The following is a 26,700-nucleotide window of genomic DNA, read 5'->3' on the forward strand; positions in this document are numbered from 1 at the left end:
ATAAACAAGAGGGCTCCCATAAAACGCAGGGCCCAAATCCTCTTTCCCATTCTTTTCTGAGAGGAAGAGGATTGTAGTGGTGCCAGGGTTTAGGAATAACAAACACAACCTTTGACAGAGGACAGACAGACAGGAGGGCGTGCTGAGTTGGGAGTTGCTGCCGTTTGCCACTGTTTAAGTTAAAGGTACAATCCGCCCTAAAGCATGTGCAATGCTGTAAAGCCAGCTTTCAGAGAAGTGTCTTGCTTTTTTTTTTGCTATACTTTATTATTAACCGGGTAAGGCAGGCATTGTCCCCAAGGGCCCAAAAGCCCAAAGTCAATTGTTATTTATTTGTTCAACCTTTATTTAACCTGAAGAAATATTGAGGCAGAGGGCTCATTTATAATAAAGCCAAATAAAAAAACACAGGACATTTTCATCATTAACTTATACCATAAACTACAACAGGTGATGCATCATTAGCTCGTTTTGTAGCCGTGTCTGAGAGAGAGGACCGCCATGATTGTATTTGGTATTTCCCTCACATGAGCTGATGACAGGTGGCCAGTAAGGATCAAATCTCCTCTCACACGATCAATTCTTTATTCTACTACAAAATGTCAAAAACTGCCCATCACATTTTCCTTGAGCCAAAAGTGACATCTTCAAATTGTGTACTTTGTTCAATGAGCAGCAAAATCTAATGAATTGCCCCTGATCGTCACTGTCCTGGGAAAAACTATGCATCTCCAAAACCATTCATCTGACTAAAAAATTCATAGCTTCTTTATTATATTCCAATATAAAACTTGTCAAATGTCCATAAAAAAATTCTCACAGATGTAACACGTTTTCTTTTAACAGCGTTCAAGAATCACACGAGGAGGCATCCAGCCACAGAAGCTCACTGCAGTCCCATGCAGCCACTGCACTATTTCAGTCAGGGTCGTGACTCTTACTTCTTCTCCCTCTGTTGCTCTTTCCACCTGTGCATAAAACCCACAGCTGACAGCAACAAGTTCACACCAGCGCTCGGCGGGCTGTCAAAAGGCTGTCGAATGTTGGAAGTCAATTACTCATGGCAGGTGGAGGAAAAAGTCCAAAAAATGAATGACAATATTCATCAGGGGATACACGGAGTGATGGCCGCCGCAGCTTGATGATGCAGGGGTGTACGAGCTTGTGTTTAAATTAAAAAAAAAAAACACCTGCAGCTTCTGTGATTGTTTCAGCTTTTTCTCTGAAAACCGTGCGTTCACGGCAGCGTGTGTGTTGTGTGAACAAAGCTTCATTCTTCAACAGCCTGAGCCGTGGCTCAATATCATTATAATGATGTCATTATTGCGAGATAATTAGCCTTGAAAATGCATCTCGGGAAACAATCTCATAGCTTGTACTTTCTCCATCGAGCAAAGTGTCTTTGTTTTGCTGCCAACTGTATATTGGACTTGATAATGACTCTTTTCTTCTTTGGCTGGTTACAGAAATTTACTTCACAATATCCACCGTGATAACTTTGCCTTAGTGCGGGTAATACGAATAACAGACACTCTAATGAGATGTCAGAGATCATCAGTGAAGCTGGGGAGAAAATAGCGGTGATATTGAGAAGGGCTTCAAAACGCTACTATGAAGTGAGCAGCATAATACGCCCGGTGCGCTCAAGGTGGCACCTCGTGGCATTAAGCAATCCAGAAAGGTAGTTTATGTAACAGCTCTATTAGCTGTATAATGTTTTCTCATTTTGCCTGTTTCATGGCTTTGTGGTGAGCTTATGGAGAGCTGCTTAAACCGACAGAAGCAGGGAACAGTCACATAAAACTGCAGGCTGAGCAGATGAATCGCTCTGCCTGCTGGGTAGGAGAGAAGCCCGTGGAAAGCACTGCACCTCCTTGAAGTCCACACACTGATTAAAGTTTGGAGATTGGCCAGGCAATACGAAAAAAAGCTCAATCTGTACTTAACTAGGTTTTTTCTCTTCTGTTAGGAATCATATTTCTGTTTGCTTTAAGAGGGGAAAGGCAGCAGGTACAGCACAAAGAGAAGCTGTTAAAGTGGTTCTTAACAGAGAAGAAATTAAAAAAAAGAAGGGATTTCTTAATCTTTCCCCACTGCATACACCACGGTCTGGTCAAACGCATTCTCAGCCTCCGCATGGAAACAATCAGCAGTCAGTGCCTTGAACACATTGTGTTGTCTCCTAAAACGCCCGGCCTAACGCAACTGCCATTAGTCACACAGGGACAATTAAAAAAGCTGCTCCCGCCTGTCCTTTGTGAATCTGTCTGAATCGCCTTAATCCTTCACTATTAAACTCAAGAATAGTTGGTGGGACCATTCATATCTATATAGGCGGCTGCTGTGTGCTGCAGCGCAGAGCTGTGTGGATTCAGCCTCAGAAAGCAGCAGCAGGGGGTAGGGGGAGCTGGCTGTTTGTGATGCAGATTCCCCACTAGAAGGGGACCACCAGTGGTGTGGAGCACAAATACACACACACACACACACACACACACACACTCATACAGTTAGCTGGTTTGTCAGTAGATCAGGCTGAGCCTGGCCTTGTAGTACAAGTTACATATCAGCCAGTCAGTATTGTCCCCTGGTGATGTGATGGAAGGAGGTTTAGGACTTTACTCAGCAGCCTGCAGAGGTGTCAAACTGCCTCAGCCGGCTTTAACGAGCTGATGAAAGAATTTCACTCACATTGGTGTCAATTATTACTCTGTATCAAACCTCTGTAGCACCAAGCGTTGCTGCCAACTACTGAAATTTTATGCTACTTCATTTAGGCAAAGACTTTGTGCAGAAGCATGTCGCATTTGAAAAGCTTTTCTTGTTAAATGAAGAAAGACTTTTGAAGAAACATGTTCCACAAAGTCTTTAAAAGTGTTTTGGTACCAAAACTTGGGTATTATATTGGCCATTATATCAAAATCATTCAAAAACTACCTAGCCCGACAGTGTTAAAGCCTGGTCACACCAGAGAGTGCCACAGCAAAGTTCATCCATGCGTCCTCGTGAAATAGGTGATGCGAGAAGCTTTGTGACAAAGTCACTCCTAACAGAGCTAACCACTAACATGTAGGCAGGCAGAATGCTAGGATGAATCAGTCACAATAGCTCTCTGAGCTAGTCAGCTTGGTAACCACCAGTAAGGATGGCTTCCATTCCTTCAAAAGACAAATCAAAGTTCAACTCGACGCAAAGTGTTCCAAAAAGCAACTGTTTTAAATGCTGTGCCAGCAAACAGTAATGAACAAGCAACCTAACAAACGGAAAAACAATGAACGACAGGAATAAAATACTGCTAATTTAACTCAGCCCATAATAATTTCATCGAAGATTAAGCCCCCAAAATACTGTTGCAGCTACTGCATTTTACTGTTACCTGACAAAAGCAGAAATCTGTGAAAAGTTTTCATCTGATACTTGTGAATCCGAGTTAACAGACGGTTTCTCTCCTAACAAAGTCCAAACAAGATGACAGGGCCATGTGAAATTGGACCAAAGCGGCTTAAAGTTGCGTACCAAAGTGAGCGACAGAGGGCTCGCAAATTGAGAGATGAAGCCCGACATCCTGATTAAGGCCGGCGAGGTCTCACATCATTGTCAGCCTTTGTGTATTGGCCGCAGGATTTGCCATTACTGTAATTGGTGATTTCTGTCTAATATGCGACGAGGGAGACGAGGCTTAAGACTTAGTGGGAGGGCTCGGGTGAGAGTTTGCTTTCAGGGTGCTGAGCCTCTCCCAAAACCCGTCCCAATTACCCCGGGAACAATGACAAACAGCGGCTTTTGCCTCTTTGTGTCAGACGTCCGGTGTGTTTACTTAGCGTATCTCCAATCCACTGTCACCAGTTAATTGGAGAGTGGTGAGTTATTTCTAATGCAAATGCCAGACGTGCTCGCACTTTTTAAAGCGAGCAACCTTCAGTTAGCTTGAGGTGACAAAATAACAAAAAGCATGGCGGCAGACGGGGGAGAGGCCTTCCCCTCCTGCAGCACGCCGTGCTTTCAGACTGTGTGGGGCACTGACTTCATGCACCCGTCACCAGCAGCTGACAGATGCTGCACACTTTGGACTTCCAGACCGAATTCATCTTGTGTTATCAACTGTGATTTAATTTCGTCCAGAAAGCGGAGGATGTTATCAGTAATATGTCAGATTAATAGGCCCATACAGCTGAAATACATCCAGTCAATGCATTAAGTCGCTGACTCTTACGAGCTAGATGTAATTCAATTTTGCATAGTAGACAAAATCAAATAACGTCATGACATTAATAAGTGATTATCTCTCTTCCTGAGAACTAGAGGAGTGTTTTTACAAAAAGCCAAACCTGCAGTAAAACAGGATCTCTGCAGGCCTTTCATTTCATCTCGCATCTAGATGTCTGCTGCCAAAGTATACTGGTCTTTGTCACACATTGTGACATACTTTTTGGCAGCAGTCTGCGGCGAGTCACCAGTGTGATAGGGAGATGATTTGGGAGGAATTTACAAATTTAATTAGCTCGGTCTCAGAGGATACAAGCTCTTCCAACTTTCATTTAGATGTAATCTTTCTTTGGAGAATACATTTCAGCACACAGTCCTCACAGAAGAGGAGCTCGTCTCAGTGGCAGTGCTTCGCAACACGCAGCACACGCTGGATGCTTAGTGTCAGGGAGTGTAATGACAGCAAAACAATGAAAATAACACCCACCCACCACAATGCAGCAAAAATTATTGAATTAATTGAATTAATTAGCAGTGTAATTGTACTAAGAATTCACATTTTGGGGTGTAATGGAGTTTTTGGGTTTTGGTTTGGTGCATTTTTGGCATAGCAGAAGACTGCAACTACCAATGCAGTGGATATTTCCACATGTGAATATAGGAGGGTAGGCATTTGGATGATAACGTGGCAAAAGGGTTAAGCTTGTTTGACAGTTTGCGCTTCCAGAGACATGCTCAGCAACAGCTTCCAGTGTTGCAGTAAATCACTGGGAAAGCATAACGCTTCCAAATGATGGATTAAAGACACACAACAATCACTCCACAGCCAAAGCGGAGCAGTTTACAGTATGCTTTAGTGTTGCAGTGATTAGCAATCATCCAGTTTCACTGATCTGAAGGAAAAGTTCACCAGACTTCAAAAACTTCAAAGACTCTGCACCAACATTCAATTACACCGAAAGAAATTCATCATTATACTGCATTCACATGGATTCAGGCAGATCATAGACAGCAAACCAGATATCACTTTGGATGATGAGAGCATGATGGAAAATTAGGTGAGGCCCTCAGAGAATACCGGCAACAGTAGACGGCACTGCCGCCCAATGAAAAGATATTTGAAGTTGCTGCTGTCCTCGATAGCTGCCTCACACTGAGGCAACATGGGCCATCTGAACAATGAGAAGTTAATAATAATCAACTCTTCATCATCCATCGCATTCATAATACGTCTAATAATGAATGATTCTTTGTAAACCATCGGCATCACCATAGCAACATGTCATCATGAGTGTTTCTTTTGCTGTGCTGTCCAGAAGGTGTTCGTCCATCTGCCCTCGACTGTCTGCCTGAGTCCACGTGAATGCAGCACACACACACACAGTGCAACATAATGGCACTGTGTGAGGTGGTAGCAAAGCATTCTGGGAAATGTAGGAAGTCTGGCTAAGGTAAGAGAAGACTCAAAGAGAAGAGAGTGCACCAAATAACTCATAAAAAAAACTCATAACTTCAGACACCGCAGAGATGTGAAATTGGAAATGTCCAAGGATATTTTCATTTCCTAATAATAAATCAAAATACTGTTTGCCAAAAACTGCTTTTTCTCCACACCTACCTGCCTGTGAGCTGGTTCTCTGAAGCTCACTGATCTACTTCCAGCTAAAATGTGTTGTACTCTTGCATTTTGTCAACAATCTCTGAAATCACAAGGTTAAATGGCCAATCATTTTCTCCCAGCAGGACTCGCGGCGCTTCAGTCGGACCCGAACTTTAATTCTTCGTCCAGCTGTCCGAGGATGCGGCAGAATGAGCGGAGAGGACAGACGGGTGGAGGAGATCACCTGATACAAAGGGGCCGGGAGACTTTGCAAAAGCTCTTGGCCGTGTTACCTTGTCACAGCACCCCTCATGCCCTCGCTAACTTCCTCTAGCCCAGATGTGAAGCCCATCTGCTCCACAGCCAATACCAACGTCCTTTCGGATCCTCGGCTGCCATAATCTTTTTACTGTTGTTTTATACCAAATAATTAAAAGCAGCCTACCAGATGGCTGTCATACACTCTCTCTGCTTTGATAGCAAAAAGGTTTTGGTACAGTGCTAGTTTAAAGCAGCAGAAGCGTAGCTAAGGAAGCTAGCAGGTGTGCAGGACTTGGTTGGGCCCTGAAAGAATTTGAGGCGACAGCTTTCAAGGGTCAAAAGGTTGTCCGTAATTGCCAGCGGCCTGTTTGAGTGGAGACAAATGGACTCAGAATTTTTTTTCCCTTCCTTTCTCCAAAGCCAAAGTGGTCTACCACAAACTCATTATGATTTCCAAGTGTGATGATCTGAATAAAAGGGGAGGGGGGGGTGAGGCAGGGGGTTGAAGACATAATTAGTTTTCCTCACTGCAGGAGACAGTATGCTGATGAGACAATGAAAGACGGAAAAAAAGGCGAGCTGTCAATCTCGCCTGATTCTTTCATCTCACAAAGCACCAGTGAGTAATGCTCACAGACCCCAAAAAAATCCCCACACACCCCCCCGACCGCAGTGCACGACTGTGTTACGCAACGCAAACCTCTGCCAGTTCTACAGCCATAAAACCATTTCATAGAGCTCGCGGAGGGAGGAAAAACAAACGCTTTGAAAGAGGACGCTTTATAGCAAACATAAACCACGTCATGCCAGAGAGTGCTAGACATGAATGAGATCGTTCAACACCACAAATAGATCTTAAATATACCTAACGTCAAAGATGGAGTCAAACTATTTCAAAGTCTGAGTTCTGATAACTCTAACCCTCAAGAATGCTTTGAAAACCAGCTCACCAGAACAAAGGAAAGGTCTTTGCAAAGTGAGGAGAATAAGACACAATAATCAATCAATTTAGTGCTACTTACAGCACTTAAAGGAGCGGCCTTTAGAAGCACTTTTTAAGCGATCATTAGATCACATGCATAATGCTTTGTGCAGGAGTAGCCAATCAGATGCAAAGATGTAACCTCCATCTGCGCCACTGTTCAATCGTCTATTTTCTCTAATACATGTAGAATTCTTTAAACCCCCAATTTAAATGACTAGAATCAATCTTATTTGTATGGAATCTTTAATACATCCGGTCGTAAATGACACATGGTAGGATAAAACTGTCCTATGCTGATACACATTCAGATGATATGTTGTACAGTCATTCAAAAGCATGTCTCAGAAGTGGGCGCAGCTCCCCCAAAGGCCTGGGATCACTATGTGTCGCTCCGACTGTGGCCACTTTTTTCTCCTGAGAAAAAAAAATGTCTGCACTGGGTTGCACAAGCTAGTTCAAACGTAGCCTAATTTCAATGTAATTTCCAGTTTAGGATGGCGTTTGCATGCTACTAACACAGCCATCTGAAATGGTGCAACGGGCCACTGGTGTCTTAGCTTTTCAGTGTTCCACTTCCCTCACTAGCTAGTTGTTAACTTTGCCTGTCAGCGGTTTGGTGATGGGAAGCTGGTGTATTATGGGGTTTTGGGAGTTCTTTTGCTGAAATATAAATAAATAAAATCTGCCTGGCAGCGCCAAAAGCAAGGTTGATAAGAGAGGAGTTTGTGTTTGTGTAAGAACTTTCTTTGACAATATATGATTAATAGGATTACGGATTTTTACTTTGTCTTTTATTTAATTCTGAAGTGCTGTTTTGATCGCGGCAGGCTCGGGCCGATGTGGCCGTCCTCCTGTGTGTGATAGATGAAATGTTCTCTCCCTGGCAAACATGTGAACACAGTCTGGGCTCCAAACAATCCCTCTGCACCACCAGACAAATACCATCGCCTACAGGAAACAACGATCAAAGTTTAGCTATTGACTGGGGATTGCTGCTGCTCTGTGTGTGTGTGTGTGTGTGTGTGTGTGTGTGTTTTGTCCAGTAGGGGGAATTCGCTGCTACTGGGCACCTACGGCATGCAACCTCGCTTGGCTTTTATTACCCTTGGAAGTCCTTTTAACTCCTTCGGCAGGAAATGAAACACTCGAATGCCTCTATTGCAAAGTGTCAGAGCCATTTGCAGCCAGGGCCGTGACATTCCCGAGCATGTGTTCCATATAAAGAGAGGCTCTGGGAGTCACAGGTGCATGCTGACAGGGTGTGTGTGGTATGCGTCTGTGTGTGTGTCTGTGTGCGTTTGATTGAATGTATATGAGAGTGGAGAGGGAGTGCAAGTGAGTGAGTAGATAAAGAGAGAGAAGGAAAGAAAGTATTTTGGTGTTTACTGAGGCCTTACAGTCACCCGTGGGCAGTAAACAGAGAGCGGCTGCATTCCAGAACCGAAGCCAGCTGCCTTCGCTGACCAGTCAACGCTTGAAAACACACAGGGCAACTTTCAATGTGGAAGCTGAAGTTCACTTTTCAGTTCGAACTTTTCAGAGAGGAAAAGATGGATGTTGACTGCTGCTTTTCTTGTCATTTATTGTTGGCTGTAGCACTGCAGCAAAGCCGTGTTTTCATGAATTAGAACAACTGACCTGATGATCACTTGGTTACCAAATGGTGAAAAGAGACTACGACATGATCAGTCAGTCCAGGGCAAAGTCTTCAAATGGCTTCTTTTGTGTGACCAACAGTCACGATCAAGAGTCCAAGGTCAATTTAAATAATATAAAGTAGAGAAAAAGAGAAAAGCAACATATCAACACATGTGAAGGGCTTTAGGCAGTTGACAAATTACTTGCATTACTGACATATTATCAAACCTGAAGATTAATTATCTGATGATCAGGTAATTGGTTCATTGAGTAATTGTTTCAGCACTAGCTCTTTAGTTTTATGTTATGCATATTTACATGAAACCAGAAACAGAGCAAACATCATCTGCTGATGAAGACCATGAGATGTGGTTGAAGTGGACCTTGAGTTAAGTTAATTAATTGATCAACATCATGATATGATTCTGCTTGAAGCGACACTCTTTCTCATTCTCTTGAGTCATTGGCTTTAAAGACATGATGTGTAAAGGAAAGGACAAACATGGCGTCTGTTCATGAGTCATGCTGTCTATAACTATAAGTTTATTCTTGTGATAAAACCACTGCGAGAGTCAAGGAACTGTCTCAGTATTTTCAGTTATACAGCAATTATCTGTAAAGTTTCCTATAAAAACTAGCCTACATGGCTAACATCAGCCATCATAATCTACTGGTCAAACCAGACCATGTTTTTCTTGATTCATTAAGCCTCGCAGCAAACAAACCTTTGTTTTTAGATGTGATAGTTGTTAGAAATGAAACTTTCATACAAGCAGCTAAAAACATTTTAAAAGGGAAGATGAATAATCAGGCGCTACAATAACGACTTTGTTGCTCAGCTTGAGAACACTGAGTGCTTCATGGAGCTGCTAAATATGTATATTCTCATCGCAGCTCTTTTGTTCTCAGGTCACACTGTTATTTGTCCCGCACTTCATCCGCCGCACCAGACTGACTACCTTAATTAGTGGCACTCACTGAGAGACATTAATAAGTGTCCAACAAACCTGAGATGGAATATATTAGAGTTCCATTTTTGTCGACAGTGACATTTCTCATCAACTACCCCTCAGGTCTGTAATTTCACTGAGCGAATACTCTCTGCTCATGATCTGTCACCCTGTGATGGTGGCAAGGAGAGGGCTCGGGCTCGGGTCCCTTAATCTGCTCATGTTCTGTTACATATATGTGGGAAATACAGTCCATGCAATCGAAACATGTATGCGTCTGCTGCTGTTTATCAGAATGTGATAATCTGCTAATCGACTGAAGACAGTACAAGCAGACAATGTCAAGCCACATTCTGCAGGTGTTACAACAGCGTGGCTTCGTAGAAAAAGAGTGCAAGTAGTAGATAGTAGAGGCCAATCTGCAGTCCAGAGTTGTCTCCTGTTTACAGAGACCCCAGACTGTTGAACAACTGAACCTGTATATCAAGAAAGAATGGGAAGTAATTGCACCTTCACAACTTCAACAATTAGTTATTAATTATAACAATTTGTTCCTAAAAGCTTACTGGGTGTTGATGAAGGAAAAGTTGAAGTAGCAGAGTGGTAAACATACCCCTGTCCCTACTTTTTTGGCCATGGAGCAGGCATCAACTTCAGAATGGGTCTACATTTACAAAAACCAATGAAGTCTGAACTTCAGATATCTTGCATTTGTAATGTATTCAGTTAGATGCAGGTTGAAAAGGATTTGCAAATCATTGCTTTTTTTGTTTTGTTTTGTTTTTTTATGTTTTGCACAGCATTCAAACCTTTTATGGAATCAGGGTTGTAAATACACTGTTTGGTTCATCCAAATTACACACACACTCAAAAAAAACCCCCAAAATTATGACAAGGTTTTATTAGTCTAGTTTTTGAAATGTGAATGGAATTTGTTTGTGATGCTCTCAGAAATGAAAAATGGCATCTTAAAAAAAAGCATATTTTTTCCAGATACAGTGCCTCTGTTAATGCACAGATCTGCTGTCAGTCGTTGTCGTTTCCAAAGGGACTATTTTTTTAGTAATTCTGTCCAAAATCTACTTCTTTTTTTTTTTTTTTTTGGTCAGAATTTCCAGGACACTGCAAAACTTTTGTAGCTGCAGGCTAACTTCTGACATTTAGCTGCCATCCTTCTATTTTTACAAATCACAGGTAATTTTAAGAGGAACTGTTGTTCACTTCAAATGTATTGTATTTGTGTACCACACATTATAACAACTGATTTCTGGTGAATCTTCCATGGTTCTGTGCTCCATCTACGTCATTCTGAATGAAAAGCATGTGTTTCCACAGAGGACTTCCTTCTAAAAACAGATCTGGTGATGGAGGGTCTGTAATAATCTGAGCCTTGGCGACACTTTGCACATTTAAGGCATTCAGCTGATCGTCCCACCCGGGGTGACTTGCAGCAACAGAGCAGATGAACAGTTCGTGTCTTGCTTTAGGACACTTCGACAGACTGCTCCGTGAGGTGAACTTGCAACCTTTAGCTCAGCGGGACTGTCACTCTAACCACTCGGCCAGCCTGTCGCCAACATGTAAACATGCAGCAGAGTCTAGTCAAACATTTCAGTGTCTGAGCTTCCTGCTTTAAGCCTGTGGAGAAATCCTTATTTGTTTACAGAAGGGTTTATGATATCGCAAAATACACACACAAATTTAATATCCCTGAAACGATAAGTGCAAAAATGCTCTGGGAAGCTTGTTTATTGGCCAACTTCCGCAGAAAATGAGTTGTCAAATGTCTCGGCTGATAAATGAGAGCGGCAGACGTCTGTGAGGGAAAAAGCAGTGATTCCAGAAAGGTGAGGGTCTGACTGAAAAGCCGAGTTGCTATGTGGAAGGTAAACAGCAGATTGAATGCCAGCAAAAGCATTGCCTCAATCTTTTTCTGCTGCCTTGCAGAGGTCTGAATAATTAAAACCGTGTCTGTGTCTGCTCCGGGGGAACACAGCCTATAGGATGAAGCCGAATGCGATTCAGCGCTCCCTTTTCAACTTTCGCATATTCCCAGCTGAGCCCGAAACATCAGAATGCAGCAACTTTTCAGTTCAGTTTAAAGGATGAGATAATATCGCTCTCTGCAAATGTCCCAAATTAAAAACGCCGCATCCAAACACAAACAAGCAGGCTCGGCGACAGAGTTTCTGCGGAAATACACAAAAATAATCCACAGAAAATAAGGAAGGGTCAGAGAGAAAAAGAAAATTAATAAAGAAATACCAGAGTTACAATTAGAATAATGACAACAAAACTATGCTACGAAGTAAATCTGCTGAGATACCACAGAGTAAAATGAACAATAACATGACAAAGATTGATCAGATTCTTTGATGTGATTTCACTCTTCCTCTCCTTTAAACGTGATATTTTAGTGAATATTTTGGTTGCCCAGGCTGTAAAACCACCTGTTATTCAGCTGCTGGAGCAAAGGAACAAAGAACCAAGGATATTTCTGTGCATGTTAGTGTCTGAATGGCACATCTTCAATCTCAAGACAATTTTACTGATGTTTTTCTTTTGGTCCACAACTAGATGCTGACTCCCTGTTTCTCTGATTTGATGGGGTATTTAGTTGCATGTTGCGGGCTCGAGCTGCGGCAGACATCTACATCTCTGCGACCCCTGCAAAGCTCTTGAAGGATTCTGTATTTTATTGTTCAGCTGTGAAAAGACATTTTTACAAATATTTGTTTTCTGAGCGATTCTTTTGAACTCAGCCTCACACTAAAGGCCGGACACACGACGCGGCTCTGTGTATGCTACCTCTCAGCGTCCTCATATGTACAGAGCGACATGTGGAGACATGGACGAAATTTATGTCACGCAAAGCCTTGCATACCTAGTAGCTACGGGGACACAGACGGTTTCAAAAAACAACAGCTAAAAATAACAGGAGCTGTTCTCAGAGCTTTACCACAGGTTTGACCAACGCGCTCAACACTGGGCTTTTATTACATTTGTCAGGTGAAGGCAAAAATATCAACTGAACGCTGTTTACTGAGCTTAACCTGTCCGTGGCTGGTTTACTGCTTGTAGTGGTGGGTTGGTGCACAGTGAGTAGTTCTGACAGCAGGATGGTGTGTGTGTGTGGGGGGGACTGAGTCAAAATAAACTGTGTGTTCATGCTACTGAAGAAACATTTTAGACAACAATGACACAGAGGAAGAAGATCTATCAGGCTTTGGATACACACATCATGCTTGTTAGTAGGATACATTCACTGCTGGTTTGGGTCTTTTCGTACAATTTGTTGATAAGAAGAAAATTACAGATGCTATCAACACAAAAGAGCAACCTGCAGCTTTAGCTCTTTAAAGCTGTAGCCTGCTGGCGGAGGCCTATTCTTGACTACCGCCCTGCGTAGATGTGTCTGCCTCTGTCCTTTCCAAAGCAGTGGAACAGCCCGTTGCTCTGACAGGCTTCCTGCGTCGAGAGAAAAGGCTGTCCAATGGCTGCAATAGGGACCAAGTGAAGGGGAAAGAGGCAACGCCAGCTTCTATGAGGGAGGGCTCATTCAAGCACGGCAGATTCGGGGGGATTTAGGGAGCTCGTCTGCCAGCAATAAAAGGCTGAAACAGGATACTTGGTGAGATTAATTACCTAGATAGGCCACGATAATGCCATTTAAATGGGAAAGTAATTAAAGTGCACCTTCCATGAAAATTATTCATTGCTGACGGATTGGGTGACAGACAAATCAGGAGGCATTTACAGAAAAGCTACAGGTTAAGTGCTCCGAGCTGCTGCTCTGAGACCACCACAGTTTTATTGCAGCTGTTGGATCTTGCTGCTTTGCCCAGCTCTCATCAAATTACTCCGAGCATGTGGAGCAGGGAGGGCGGTGAAAAGAATGGGCTCCCAGGTAACGTAAAACTTGGGACAAATGCTACAAAGGAGGATCCGCTTAACTAGAAAATTACACTGGCTGGCAGTGGTCAGTGGGGACAGCTCAGAATCAATCAATCCTTCTGTTTAAGGCCACCATGGCAGGTTAGAACACAAAAAGGGATAAATCAATGCCCTCATTGTTCCCTGAGTGTTACTTTCACAAATGCCCTGAACAATATCCATTTAGAGATGATAAAGTGTCAATAAAGTGGCTGTATAGATTACCACTGAGGAGCCTGGGTATCAATTTGCACCCTTGAACATGTAATATTTTAATGATCATTTGATCTGTGTTGTAGAGGTAAATAATAATGAGATCATGCAGCAAACTCTGCGATCTCTCTTTCTGATCTCTGCACACTAAACTGCTGGAGGACACTGACACAGACTTCCACTGAAGCCAAACAAAACGGGAATATTTGCTTCTCACGCAATGCAAGGGCACAGAGGCTTTGCAGATCAAAGTCAAATGCTTAGCTTACATTCTTATGTGCCTCAATGCTTTTTCACATTGCGATACTGTACTAACGGGAATAGCCCGTTGCTCTCTTTGAATGTTTAAGTACGTTTGTACTTGAGGGGGACGATAACGTCATGATGCATTCACAGAGTGCTGCACAACAAATGAAGCGATCGGCAGCTAAAAATAAACACAAGTGATAACCGTTTGCTGATATTGAGATTACTCAGATGTTAAAAGGTGTAAAAATACTGCATTATGACTCTGTTTTTGAAACGACGGCCGTGGGATTCTTGGCATTGGCAGACTCAATCTAGTCAAACTAACCAAGTCTAAAACTCCTCTCAGACATTCAACTTTTCTGTAAATGTGATAGTAATTTACATGTTGGGATTATGTCTAAACAGGCGCCCAAGTAGCTTTAACAGAAAAGTCACAGTGGCAATCTTACAATATCCGAGGTACCGTGTGGGTGGGGGTGGCTGGTTGGAGCTGTGGTGAATGCATTTTTTTGAATTGGTGAAGGGTGGAGCAGTTGCTAGGAGTGACTAACATTGCCATGGATGGATTAACATTGGCGTTAGCTGAATGACCGGTGCGTCTCATTCCCTCTGGGGATGACAAAAAGCCAACATCCGATAGATACAGTCAGCTATGTTACATATTCCATGTGTCAACAGGGCTTTACACAAAGACAGATGCAACATGTGAAACAATGTCTTCATCTTATCAAATGTTTTGGAACGACGACCATGGCATTCTTGGCATTCTGAGGCATTTCTAGTCAAACTCACCACAGTCCAAATAATGCATGTGCACGCCCCCCGCTTTCTGCTCTGACTCACCGATGGAGCCTGTGAATGTTTTAGAGCACAGCTCAACTATTGTGAAAGTTGCTATCTGAGTGTAGCAGGCTTTGTGCTGCTGGCTAATACAAGCAGTCAACATTTAAAATCAATTTCCACAGGTTCTTCCTTTCACTCGTTATATTGTTTATACCTCTTGCTGATCGCACCTAAACCCTATTTGGATGGTCTCAAGCTGAATGTGTACACACAGCACACACACACACACACACACACACACACACACACACACACACACACACACACACACACACACACAAACAGGTCCTGTAGCCTTTCCCATAACTAATTTCAAATCCTATTTCTGTGCCCTTCTCCACAGTGATTTTTCTGGCTCAGAGATGTGAACATCCGCTTGAATAAATATTAATGGTTATTCCATGAGAATTGCCCACTCACAAGTGTGCCGGAAGAACAAAATGCCTTGTTTACAAGTGCGCTTGAGGAAAGCTACGGCGCGGAGGGCCTCCCAGGGCGGCTCTGTGGCGCTGTTGACTCACAATAGAGTGCTGATTGAAACACACTCTTAACTTCCAATGTAGAGCGATGGCAAACATGGCAAAAATCCTCAACATGACGAATTTCTATTCAACGGTTGCAAGGCCGGAGCTGGAGAAATCAAGCTTAGGAACTTGCAGCATCTACTTAAACTCATTTAAGACAGAGCTGAGAGGTAATTAGGTTTCTGGGAACAATAAGCACTCAGCACCTTGTGTAGCTCCAGCCTCACTCCAGACATTTCCTTTGGTGTAATTAGGGGAGGTGTGAATTCCTCATCAGATGGATCACCATCTGCATTCACACACCGCGTGTTCATTCCCCGAGTCCCCAGCTACGAGCCTATGTTCATCCTGATTATCATGCAGGAGGTGGAGATGGGGAGGGACGGAGGAGACGGCTTCTCTTTTTTAAGGTTCTTTCCGTGCTACAGGGCTCCAGCACCTCGCCACGCAAAGGTTAATCAATTCTGAATGATGAGCCATAAAAGCTTTAATAATGCAGTCATTCTCTAATGAGTGGTCCTGCACGCTTGCTCAGGAAGGACCGATTGTTTTAGGAAGCTCCGATGTTCCAATTACAAAGCGCTCAAGCATCCCCTAACAGCTCAGAGAGCGCTGGACACAGTGAGGGTCCAGTGAGCAGGACAATGAGCCGTGCAGCATGGAGCTACTATCTGCTCGAGATGGGAAGCAGGAGAGACCCATCACATGGCCGTCAATATCAAACTAATCCTGACTAGTCACTCGCATGCGGAGAGTTGTGACTGCACTTCCACCGCCTGTCTCAGATCTTAGAAACTGGCTAAGAAGCCAGTTTTGATTTCAAACTGATCATGGCAACTTTGAAAACTTCATAAGGAGGATGTCAGGGTTGCACCCCCCTTTGTGTGTTCTTACGAGATTCTGTAACAGTGAATTTCTCCATTATGAGATTAATAAAGTCTTATCTATCTAGCTGTCTATCTATCTAGATAAATGGATCAATAACGAGGTGATCAGACATCCCAGTTCACCCAGGACTGTCCCAGTTTCAAGCTGGGTGTCCCGAGTCCTGACAAACATCTGCAAAACATGTCCCAGTTTTTAACATTCACTACAAATTTGTCCTGGTTTTCCGACATTATTACAATAATAATTACAATATTCTTTGTTTGTTTCCGGTGCTTACATAGACATTGATAATGTTCTGTCCCACTCATGATGACCTAAACCAACATAAGAACTTAAACAATACACACGTCTGAATTAAACACTGATTTGTCAATCAATCAGTGTGTCGCTAGGCAATGACTCATAGGCCAGCCAGTATGTCAGTATGCTAATGGTTAGCTCTCATGCCGGAGAGAGAGTCAGTCTTTTCTAAAGAGCTCCAGGAGACTCACTCCTTCCTTCATAAAGTATCTGGCAACGAAAATGCTGCATTCATGGTGTCCATGGTGTCAAGAGGTATGCTTGGTTGGTGTGGTAAGGACTATAATTGTTCCCCATCCTGCAAACGCAAGCGTACAGGCACACAAACATGTGGTGCACTTAAGAGTCCTGGTTTGGGGTTTTGAAAATATGGCCACCCTACATTAGGGGCCATTGTAACCCTAACCTTATTCAAATAGTTCTTCTTTTAACTATCATAACAAACGTTTCTAAATACTAGTACTTCTTTTCATCCAAACCGTGAACAAAAAGAGCAAGAACGGTTGATCTTGGAGACAGTACGTCCACCTTCTTTGTTGGTACTGAAGTTCCATATTTAGATCACATGATTGCATCAACAATCATCTCCATGACAACTAAACAAACTCCATTTCAAGTCTGTGGGATGCAGTTTAAAAGCTCCAGAAAAAGCTCATGAGTGGACCATGAGTCATTATTTTTTCAAATCTAACTAAGTAGGCAATTAGAAATTATGGTTTGGAGTACTTGCTGTCAGTGTGGTATAATCCTGCACCATAGATACAAATGGATTATAGTCCTCATTTCACAAAACAACCATAATAAACCTGTGTGGCTATTCGTCTGTATAGCTGGTGTGTTGTTTCAATGCTATCTTCGAGAATTTCAGCTGTATGGCATCCTGTCCCAGTGCTGTCTTGCCATTGAACAGGCGGAGGAGGTTGCTCTGCCTTGAAGAGCTGCTAAAGGAATTTGATTAGTCCGGGTTTTGCAGAGTTTTTTTTTTTGTATTGCATCATGGTCTGAATAGTGCTTCAGAGTTCAGGGAAGGATCAGCACAAAATATTAGAAATCAAAACTTAACAGAACTGATGAGCAAAATTATCAGTGACATGATCCATCCTGACCAATAACACCAACTTTACTGCTATAGCACTTTAAATGGTGCCACTTACTTCAGATCATAAACATGACCCCTTCTTGGCCGAGTGCTCCACTCTGTCTCACAATAGCTAATGGCTAAATATTCCATTGGGTTAACTGAGTAATTGTCTGTTGTCAAAATGCCACATATAATTATGGCTGACTCTAAAAGAGCATGTGTTAATTGTTTTTTTCTGGCTATGTCCTGCAGGTCGTCCTCTTCCCGCCATCCTCGCGCCCTTGGCCTCTGCACATTCCAGCATGTGTCACCGTCACAAACTCGGCATCGCGAAATACATCATCTGCAGCACTACATCCCACACACATCTATTCAACTCCATGCCTCTCTCTCACAGATCCATTTCCTGCGAAATAGCAAGCGTTTTTGGTAGCAAACCACAGCCTCTAGAGATGTATGCTTTTGAAGAGAGAAGTGAAAGGTCAGCAGCTTTACAACAAATGATCACATGAATCTGAATGACTAAACCAATACGATGTTAAAGCAGCAAGACGTGAGTGGCCATCACGTCGCAGACAGCAGGTGTAGTTATCCAGAGACAGAGGTTATATATCCAGCAAGAGCTTCAGTGCTCTCTTTACAGCCCTCTTTTTAATCACCATCGTCAGAACACTCTTTTGGGCCAACTGTGTTTCATGGATGCTCAAGCATGAAAGAGGAATCTTGTTGGGTGGATCCATAGAAATAATGAATAAAAAAGGCTTTAGAGTTTGTCACCGCAAAATACAGCATTTTAATTACGGTAGATTCCCTTGAGACTGAGCTGCAAATACAGTACTGGCTCTTTAGGTACCACTGGGAGTCTGCATCATTGCTAAGCTAATAATGTTTGCCACTGTAGTGCTGATATACACATTAAATTAATCTGGGTAATATGCATACTGGATATATTATGGATCATGTCAAACTATGGTCATTAATGCTAATGGAGAATCATTACCGTAGTTTGCATATGAGAGGTTTTTAAAATTAAACTGCCAATCGGCACGTTCCTAATGCGCTCTTCAGCTGGAGCAAAGGGTGAACTGTGCACAGCCTGATGCCAGCCAAACATTTTGAAACTTCAGTTTTAAAGGTAAAATTGTTTCTTAGCACTTCTAAACATCACTAATTAACACATTGTACCTTGTTGTTTAAATCAGAAAGCACTTTTACCCCACAGAAAAAGATCATTTTTCCAAATGCACATCAACATCATCATACATATTGATGTAAGAGTTCTTACCTGCTTGACCAGTGGCGATGCTAACCGCCGCAAACAGCCTCTGCGTGCGGCTCAGGTCTGACACCCCATTAACAGCCTCCACCTCAAAAGTGTAGTTGGCATGGGCGAGCAGGTCCACGATGGTGACGTAAGAGTCCACTAATCCTGACTGAGCAGGAGAATATCCCACATTCGGCCCACATGGAACACACTCCTCAGGTTCCCAGCTGCAACGCCGGCATATAACCCTGTAGGTGACGTCGTTGCGGCCACCCGTGTCAGCTGGCGGGCTCCACTCCAGGCTAACGGTGGTCTGGTTGATGTTGTAGACCAGGTTCTGTGGCGCTGAGGGAGGTCCTGTCAGAGGTGGACACGGAGGAAGCCAGAATTAAACAACTAGGTGCCAAGGAAAGTGACAGCCAAGAGTGTGTATTGACTCGATCTGTGCTTTCACTGTTCTCTGAGAAAAGAAAAAAAAACACTATGGACATGCTCCAGCCCTAGAGCCAAACGCTCACACTCAATTGTAATAAGAGAAAAAAAAGAGAAAAAAAAAAAAAGCATAGGTACACTGAAAGGAAGTCAGCTCTGGCAGGAACCAAGGTCAGTGTTAGAAAAGTGTGAAATCAAGGAGTGGAGCCCAGAGTTTCAAAGGGAGAATAATTTCATAGTCAGAGTTCATGCAACACATCTTTTATGTCAGTGTTTTTATGGATTGTCATTACCGGACAGTGCACCGATCTAACCCAATCATTTCATTTCCCTTCATCCTCCATCGCTGTCCTTTGTATTGTCAAATTAGACTGAGTAGGAAATTTTGCGATGAAAAGAGTTTTTCGGTTTAACATCGGGCCCACTTAAATTGTGCAGTTATGACACAGATAAACATTTCAGAACTCACAATCATGGATGACTAAAGATTATGAGTTAACTAAGTGTCCGACTGATGGGTTACCTAACTCAAAAAAGTTGTGTTGGCTTATTAGCATCCCTTCGCACTTTGTATTTGGCTTCAATTTCTTCAGAGACTCTTTGTTCTTTTGTTCCTTGTCATTTTATTTCATGTTACAAAGCACTTCAACCACACACTTAATGCATAATTATGCATTATTACGCATTAGCATTTATCCTGACTACATTAAGCTGCTAGAAGTACAGCAAAGGGTAATGATTTGGCAGGGCGGCAAATTAGGGATCTGACTCTAAACTCCTAAGAAAAAAAAGGGAGAAGTGAAGACTTAATAGCAATAATTTTAAATTTAACTAAACTGTATTAGCTGACCTCAGTTTCGATCTTAAACTCTCAAATTCAGTTAAATTACAATAAATTAAATCCAACTAAACAACTTGTTAGTACCAGTTTAGTTAAATCACAAATTCAGTGCTATTGTCAACTTTTATTTTGGCCACTTAAGAGCAAAACTCCACAACAACCCAAAAATAATTATTATAGCTTTAAAATGGCTAGCTATCAAGGTAGCAAAGTATTGCCCGTGTACACATTCAGTAGAACCAGCACAAACATGACTGTAATTTTGGCTTGTGTTTTCTGCCACCTGATATTCACTTTCCTGCAAGATCTGTTTTGGCCTCCACCCACTCCCGAAATAGCTATCTTGCTATTTAGCGGCTAAATGCTCAACTATGTTCATCAGTTAGTGGCTAACTTCATCTATCTGCTGTTTGGTGCCAAGCAGATCAAATAAGGTGGGTCCAAACATGCTAAAGATACTGAAATATGCTAAAAAGATCATGCTATTTTTTTTACATTTCTAATGAATGACCTATTTGGCCATTTGTACATGTAGTAATCGAATGCATTGTTAATCTAAAAATAATGATTAGTGCAGCATCTAGGAAGCCTCCTTCCTCGTATCTTAACTTTGACAGAACTTAGTGCTTTTTTACAATGTACTCATGCATGAAAATAGCTGGTGATTCATCATGACTTACATAACGACTGTTAACAGCATTAAATCTGCAGCTGCTATGGAAATGACTGCGACCTGGTTACATGGTCAGATAAATGCATAGCAGGGAATCAGAGGCCACAGCCAGCAAGTCTTCCTGTCCTCCAAAGATATACAACTATACCAGCTGGAGAGAGTGGCTTTCTGGATTTCCATGGAAAGGTATATCACGCAGACAGCAGGACACTTAAAGTTGATGTCTTCTAAAAAAAGACTCAAAGGCTGACGCACCCACAGAATTTATGAACAACATTTAAACCTGGATTATCGCCGCCCTGTAACTGCCATATACAATTTCCCTTGACATACAATAACAAGTAGCTCCCTGTCATCAAAAGTGCACAGGACCACAGACCATTTGCTAGTAAACGTTCACATAATGGCGAAGAGATTAGCTGATCTCGTAAAACAATGAATAACAAATTGCTGCTTTCATCTTTCAAATTCCAGGCTGTTGGCTTTTATGGCCCAGATGTTGATATAAATAAACTCCCCCGAACGCAGTAAAGATTATATGACTTGTATTCTTTGTTTATGAATGCTTTAAGAACGTCTTGATTTTGTTCTCCGGGAGGTTTAAACTGTTCTGTTTTCTCAGGAAATATTCTTTGAGGGAATCTTGGAGAGGGACCTCTCAACTCATTAAATTTGTCACATTAACTAACAAAATAGGTCATGCATATGCATAGAGCCAAAACTGCTATCACAATATCCAGGCTCATTAATACAGCACTTAGTTGTTTTTCCCTGTTCCACCCATTAGAACCGAGGGCTCAACAGAGACATCCATATTCATGATTATCGGGTAAGATAAGAGACAGACTGTGGACTGGGAAGATGAAAGAGACACCTGTGGCAGGTGAAGTGGAGACGAGTGACTGCTGATAGCGCCACTCGACTTCAGCCTTGGCACTGACTCTCGACCCGCACTCTCAATCTTCTTCACCAACAAAGGGAAGGTGTGCATATGCACTAAGACACACACAAACACACACACCCTGAACCTCCGGGATCTTTTATTCTAGCATTTCCATGGCCACGGTAAGCAATGATAACATCTCATTTTGCTCGTGCCACTCTCATTTGGGTCTCAGGTGCCACAGATCAAAGCAGTGATTTCTCGGCAACAAGAGGCGAGAGGAAATTAGATTAGACTGGCCCTGGATCTGTGTGACCTTTGTCTTTTGTCCTGCTTTTCAGATTCACGCTACCCTGCAAGCTTTGCCTTTCTTCCTCGAGAGACCTCAGTAGGCTTCAAACAAAGTGCTTGTCGGATCGTCAGACAACTATAGCCACAAATTCCCTACCTGGTTGCAAAATTTGAGCTTGGGTTGACAAGTTCTGTAACTTTTCGTAACAGACAATCCAATGTGTGCAGAGCTGTGAAAGTAGGCAGGGACTGAACCTCTCTCTCAGGCTCTCTTTATCGTATCACGTTTCAATGCCGCATGTGCAACGCCATGGATGCTTTTGAGGAGAAACTGTCTGAAAGCGTACGATTTGTCACGTCAAGACTACAAAGACATGCAAAAGACAGAGAGTTCTTGAAGAGTTCTCAGAGAGACATACAGTAAAAGCAGTAAAACCCAGTCTTCTAGTGCGTCCACGTATAAAAGGTATATACGCGGTGACACATCATATATGTAACCCAGTTTGTTTGAAGAATACTGAACCTGTCTGGTCTTTCTTCTTCTTGTGCCTCGGCGTCACTTTGTTTCACCGATTATGCTCTGTCTGGACTCAGGAATATGAAACTCCTCTGCCCCCACTTCACCTCCAGCACAGATTTGCGCCACATCCTGAGCCCTCCGCTGTCTGTCTGCTCATCCTTATAGCTCAAGGGCTTGTCGCTCTCCTTCTTCTTTTTACTCTTTTTTTTCCTGTCTCTCACTCCCCCACTCTGTCTTATCTTTTCGTGTTCTCTCCTCTCACCCCTCCTCCCAGTCAAGTTTCATTTCACGGATTAGCCTGCCAGAGCCCCCACAGCCTGAAATGTCTCAATCACTTGCTAGCTTCCCTCCAGCACTGCCACTGTGACCGAGCATGGGTAAGTGTGTGTGTGTGTGTGTTTGTGTGTGTGTGAGAGTATTTTTGTTGCTGTGCATAAATATGGAATATGTGCATGCACAGTTTATGTTTCCTGCTACATCATTTGCATGCTAACATGGAACAGATTTCGAAGCAGAACCTGTGATTTTGTGGAATAAACAAAGAACTCCCATGGGTGCAAGTGGTGAGAAAACATCCAGCTGCACAGAAGTATCCTCTAAATCTAATAATATACCATGTAGAAAACATAGCAAGGTAACTGATCGTTTTTAGGTCATGTTTGTAAGTCCATCTCCACTCTTTGCAGAGTTGTAAGACCTGAGTAAATCCAAGCTTAGGAGGGAGGAATCCGGTGCTTATCGGCCTTGAGAGGTGCTCGCGGCTGCCTTAACCCTCCATAGCCTATTAGCTGCCTGTGCTCTAATTGGGGAGCTGTGGGGAGAGGGGCGGCAGGGGTGAGTGGTATTCAAATCACCCATGAGGTAATCCTCACTCTACAAATGTGTGTTGTGACCCGGTGACCTAGCCTCTAATGATGTGGCCACAGCAGAACCTGTGCAAGGGAAGCCATGCGGAAGAGGAAAGTTCGGAGAACAGTTTTTCTGCTGAGGGGCCTCCCGCTGCCACCTCACTGCCACACTGAACTCAATATTTTGTCATGCCTTGTTATGTCTCTGAAACAATGAGTCTTGAAACAATTGGCAAAGCCATTGTGAGTGGTCAAATTGAGCATGATGCCTCTACACAAACTATTAGATGTCCTTACATGTGGGGGTATTTGGGAATTCTCATTGCGAGTGAACTGCCTGCAATCCCTATTTGCATGGTCACTTCTAATCAAAATGCAAACAAAAAAAATAAACATGCAGTAATTTACATTGAATTTACATGTGCGTGACCAGGATGGGACAATGTGGCTTTATGTTATTATTTCCAATTTTTGCATCCAGGTAAATAATAGCATGGTATTCAGATTTGGTCATTTTGGTGATATGTTGTGCGTTTTCCCAGCAGACATGTTGTGATCATCTTTAAGGACAGTTTTGGTTTATTACAACTTGTATAAAACTTTTGATTATGTCAACATCGTACTTGCTAAAGCAAAGGATAATAAAGTATATATAAAAGGTGAATGGATGAATCACCAACTGGGCAAAGCCATCAGCTGCCTAAAGGCCAAACACCCATAAGGTCCCCAACGGCTCCTGATCACTTGAGCAGCTACCACTTTGTTGCTGTTTGACAAATTGACAATTTGTTTGGTTCACTAATGCAAACTGAAATGAGGGCTTCTTTCTGCATTCATACCTTTACCATACTTCCTACTATAACCTACTTCCTGCAGTTTGTTCTACATATTCTTGAGGTTGTGGCTTGTGTCCAAATCTAGATTTAGCATCTTAAACATTGTAATTGATAAAATGTGTTTTATAGAGAATATTCTCAAGTTAAGTTGCCTTCGACCAAAATCTAGCCATAAAAGGGACAGCACATTTTTGCTCCTTATTGGCTCATTCAGTCCTGGCCACAGTAAGTAATTGCTGAAATCTGGGAACATGGACATATTGTGACAACAGTATCAGACAAGTTGTAAACATGGCAACAGTTTAGCCAGATTATCTAAAACCAAACGTGAGTGGATTAACAGTGAATTCCTGCGCCCAAGCTTCAGTTTAACAGTAGAATGAAAAAGATGTAGTAGAAAACCTTAAGATATTAATCTTTACCCTGGATCTGATATCTGGTAGAAGCACTAGCCGCAAACATTCTGCAAGCCTGTCACAGTCCCCTAGCAACTCCAGGCAGGATGGGCCCTCTGACGGTCATCAACTTGTTGAGGTGGCACATTTTTAAGGGGGGCGGCTGGGACTGGGAGGAGGAGGCGACTGCTCACAACTGCCCTTTTCAGCCCCGAGCTTGCACCAGAACTGCTCGCAGCTGTTGCATGATTGATGCCCACTCCCAAACCTGTCAACAGCTCCAGTCTGCGCCTCGCCTCTGGAGAAAATGCCTTCCCATGGCCATCCACATATATCTCATTTTCTCCCAACTTTGCATATGAATGTCATGGACATACACTCAACAAACAAAAGCATTTCCTCCTCCCGCCCCCTCTCAGCACATACCACATGGGAAACAATGTATCTGGAGCTATGTTTTTGGAACTTCTTCCCTCATCTTTATTCAGCGTGGATTTGGCTTTTCGTGTCCCCACATTACATCTTCATCTCATTTTCTCTCAAATCCTCATAGACACATTCTTAATCTCTGTGTGCCAGAGATCCATCTCACTGTTTTGCTAAGGCCTACGATATGGTAGCTTTACAAACCCCAATTTAAAAAAATCTGTCAATCAACCTATTTGTTCAGGCAGTGCAAATTCATTTTAAATTACTATTCACTCCTGGTCTGGATAAGGCTTGAAAAAAGGAAATCACAGTGACTATTGGTCACACTGACTTAATCCAGCGATGAATGAGGAAATGCACGTACAGAAAGCTGTGCAAAAATTGTGTTCGGTGACTGAGGAGAAGGGTGAGGCTATTCATACAAGTTAAAAATACATATTTACATATAATGGTATGGGGTCATCAAGTGTAGACCCGAAGTTAATGAAAATGAATAATGGAAAGTGTGCATTAGGCAACTTCAGTAATTACTGTGCTACTTGGCCAAGGTGATTACCCAGAAGGGAACAGCCAGAGGACACTGCAAAGAAGTGGGAACTTTCTCCTGTTCTTCCCACCGCATGAGTCCTGCCCTTGATCAGAGGAAGATGTTAGAGTGAGGCGTTAACATCCGATTAGGATGGTTGGAGAAGTGAGTAATGGACCTGTCTTTCAGAACAAGATCTGTATGGTTGCCTCTGTTGCTACACGGAGAGATTTGTGGTTTGTGGCCATTGGCCGGCCTCGAATTGAGTTAGCTTGAGTTATGTCCTTGTTTGTGTCGTTGATGGGAATAAACCAGTCCAGTCAACAAGCACCAAAGCCGAGTCACACTTTCACGTGACATGAGAAACCACTGTGAGTTGAGGTTGAAGATTTTGTGATCAGCTAAAATTTGTTGGGCCAAGAGAACCAAAAAAATGCCAAAAAGCTGGTGTGTAGCAGGTTGATTCGATCAAATATGCATAGATGTCCAGATAAACAACGTCTGGCCACTCAGTGGTCCACTTGGACGGGGGAGGACTAAAGGGTCATGACGGCTGAGCGGTCAACCTTAATTTATCAGGCTGAAGGAAAAAAATACCTTTGGGCCCCTATTGACCGGCAACCAGCACCAGCAGTGAGTCAAAATGTTTCCAAACATGCATTTCTTTATTTGTTGCTGATACTGTAGCCACAGCTGCCACACAACAGTCCACTTTTTTTCCCGTGTCCACTCTGCCCGTGCACTAATTGCATGTCTTCACAAACTGACTAACGAAGTCTCATAGTAATCCATCAATTATCGATTGATATCACTGACAACAATGGTCTGGTTACATCACCAAAGGTCCAAACGATCCAATCCAGTAAAATATTTAGTCCAAAACAGGATAATAACCCACTTTTTATCATTTTAAATAAGCTGGTGACATTCTAATCTTCCACATTTTCCCTGCTATAACTCCAGTAAGCATGTACATGTAGGCGATATGTTGGCCTCAAAGGGGCTGCCGCACTCTGACCTTTCTCACTCGACCAATTAGATTAGATCTTCCATGTCATGTCCACCGCTGACAACAGCCAGCAAGAGTCGGCGTT

The 26,700-nt window shown here is 42.7% G+C and overlaps 1 protein-coding gene across 10 annotated transcripts in view; it reads right to left on the reverse strand.

The window, feature by feature from the left end:
• Nucleotides 1–26,700, reverse strand: part of epha7 (eph receptor A7) — an 89,485-nt gene that overhangs the window by 43,381 nt on the left and 19,404 nt on the right. For 9 of the 10 annotated variants that reach the window (XM_041958836.1, XM_041958839.1, XM_041958840.1 and 6 more), the window contains exon 3: nucleotides 18,954–19,289. In XM_041958836.1, the coding sequence (XP_041814770.1) occupies nucleotides 18,954–19,289 (336 nt within the window). Of the gene's footprint in view, nucleotides 1–18,931; nucleotides 19,290–26,700 lie in introns of all 10 variants that reach the window. The other variant, XM_041958835.1, reaches the window with a different exon arrangement.

Source organism: Chelmon rostratus, chromosome 18 (assembly GCF_017976325.1).
Source record: "Chelmon rostratus isolate fCheRos1 chromosome 18, fCheRos1.pri, whole genome shotgun sequence".
NCBI classification, from domain to species: Eukaryota; Metazoa; Chordata; class Actinopteri; order Chaetodontiformes; family Chaetodontidae; genus Chelmon; species Chelmon rostratus.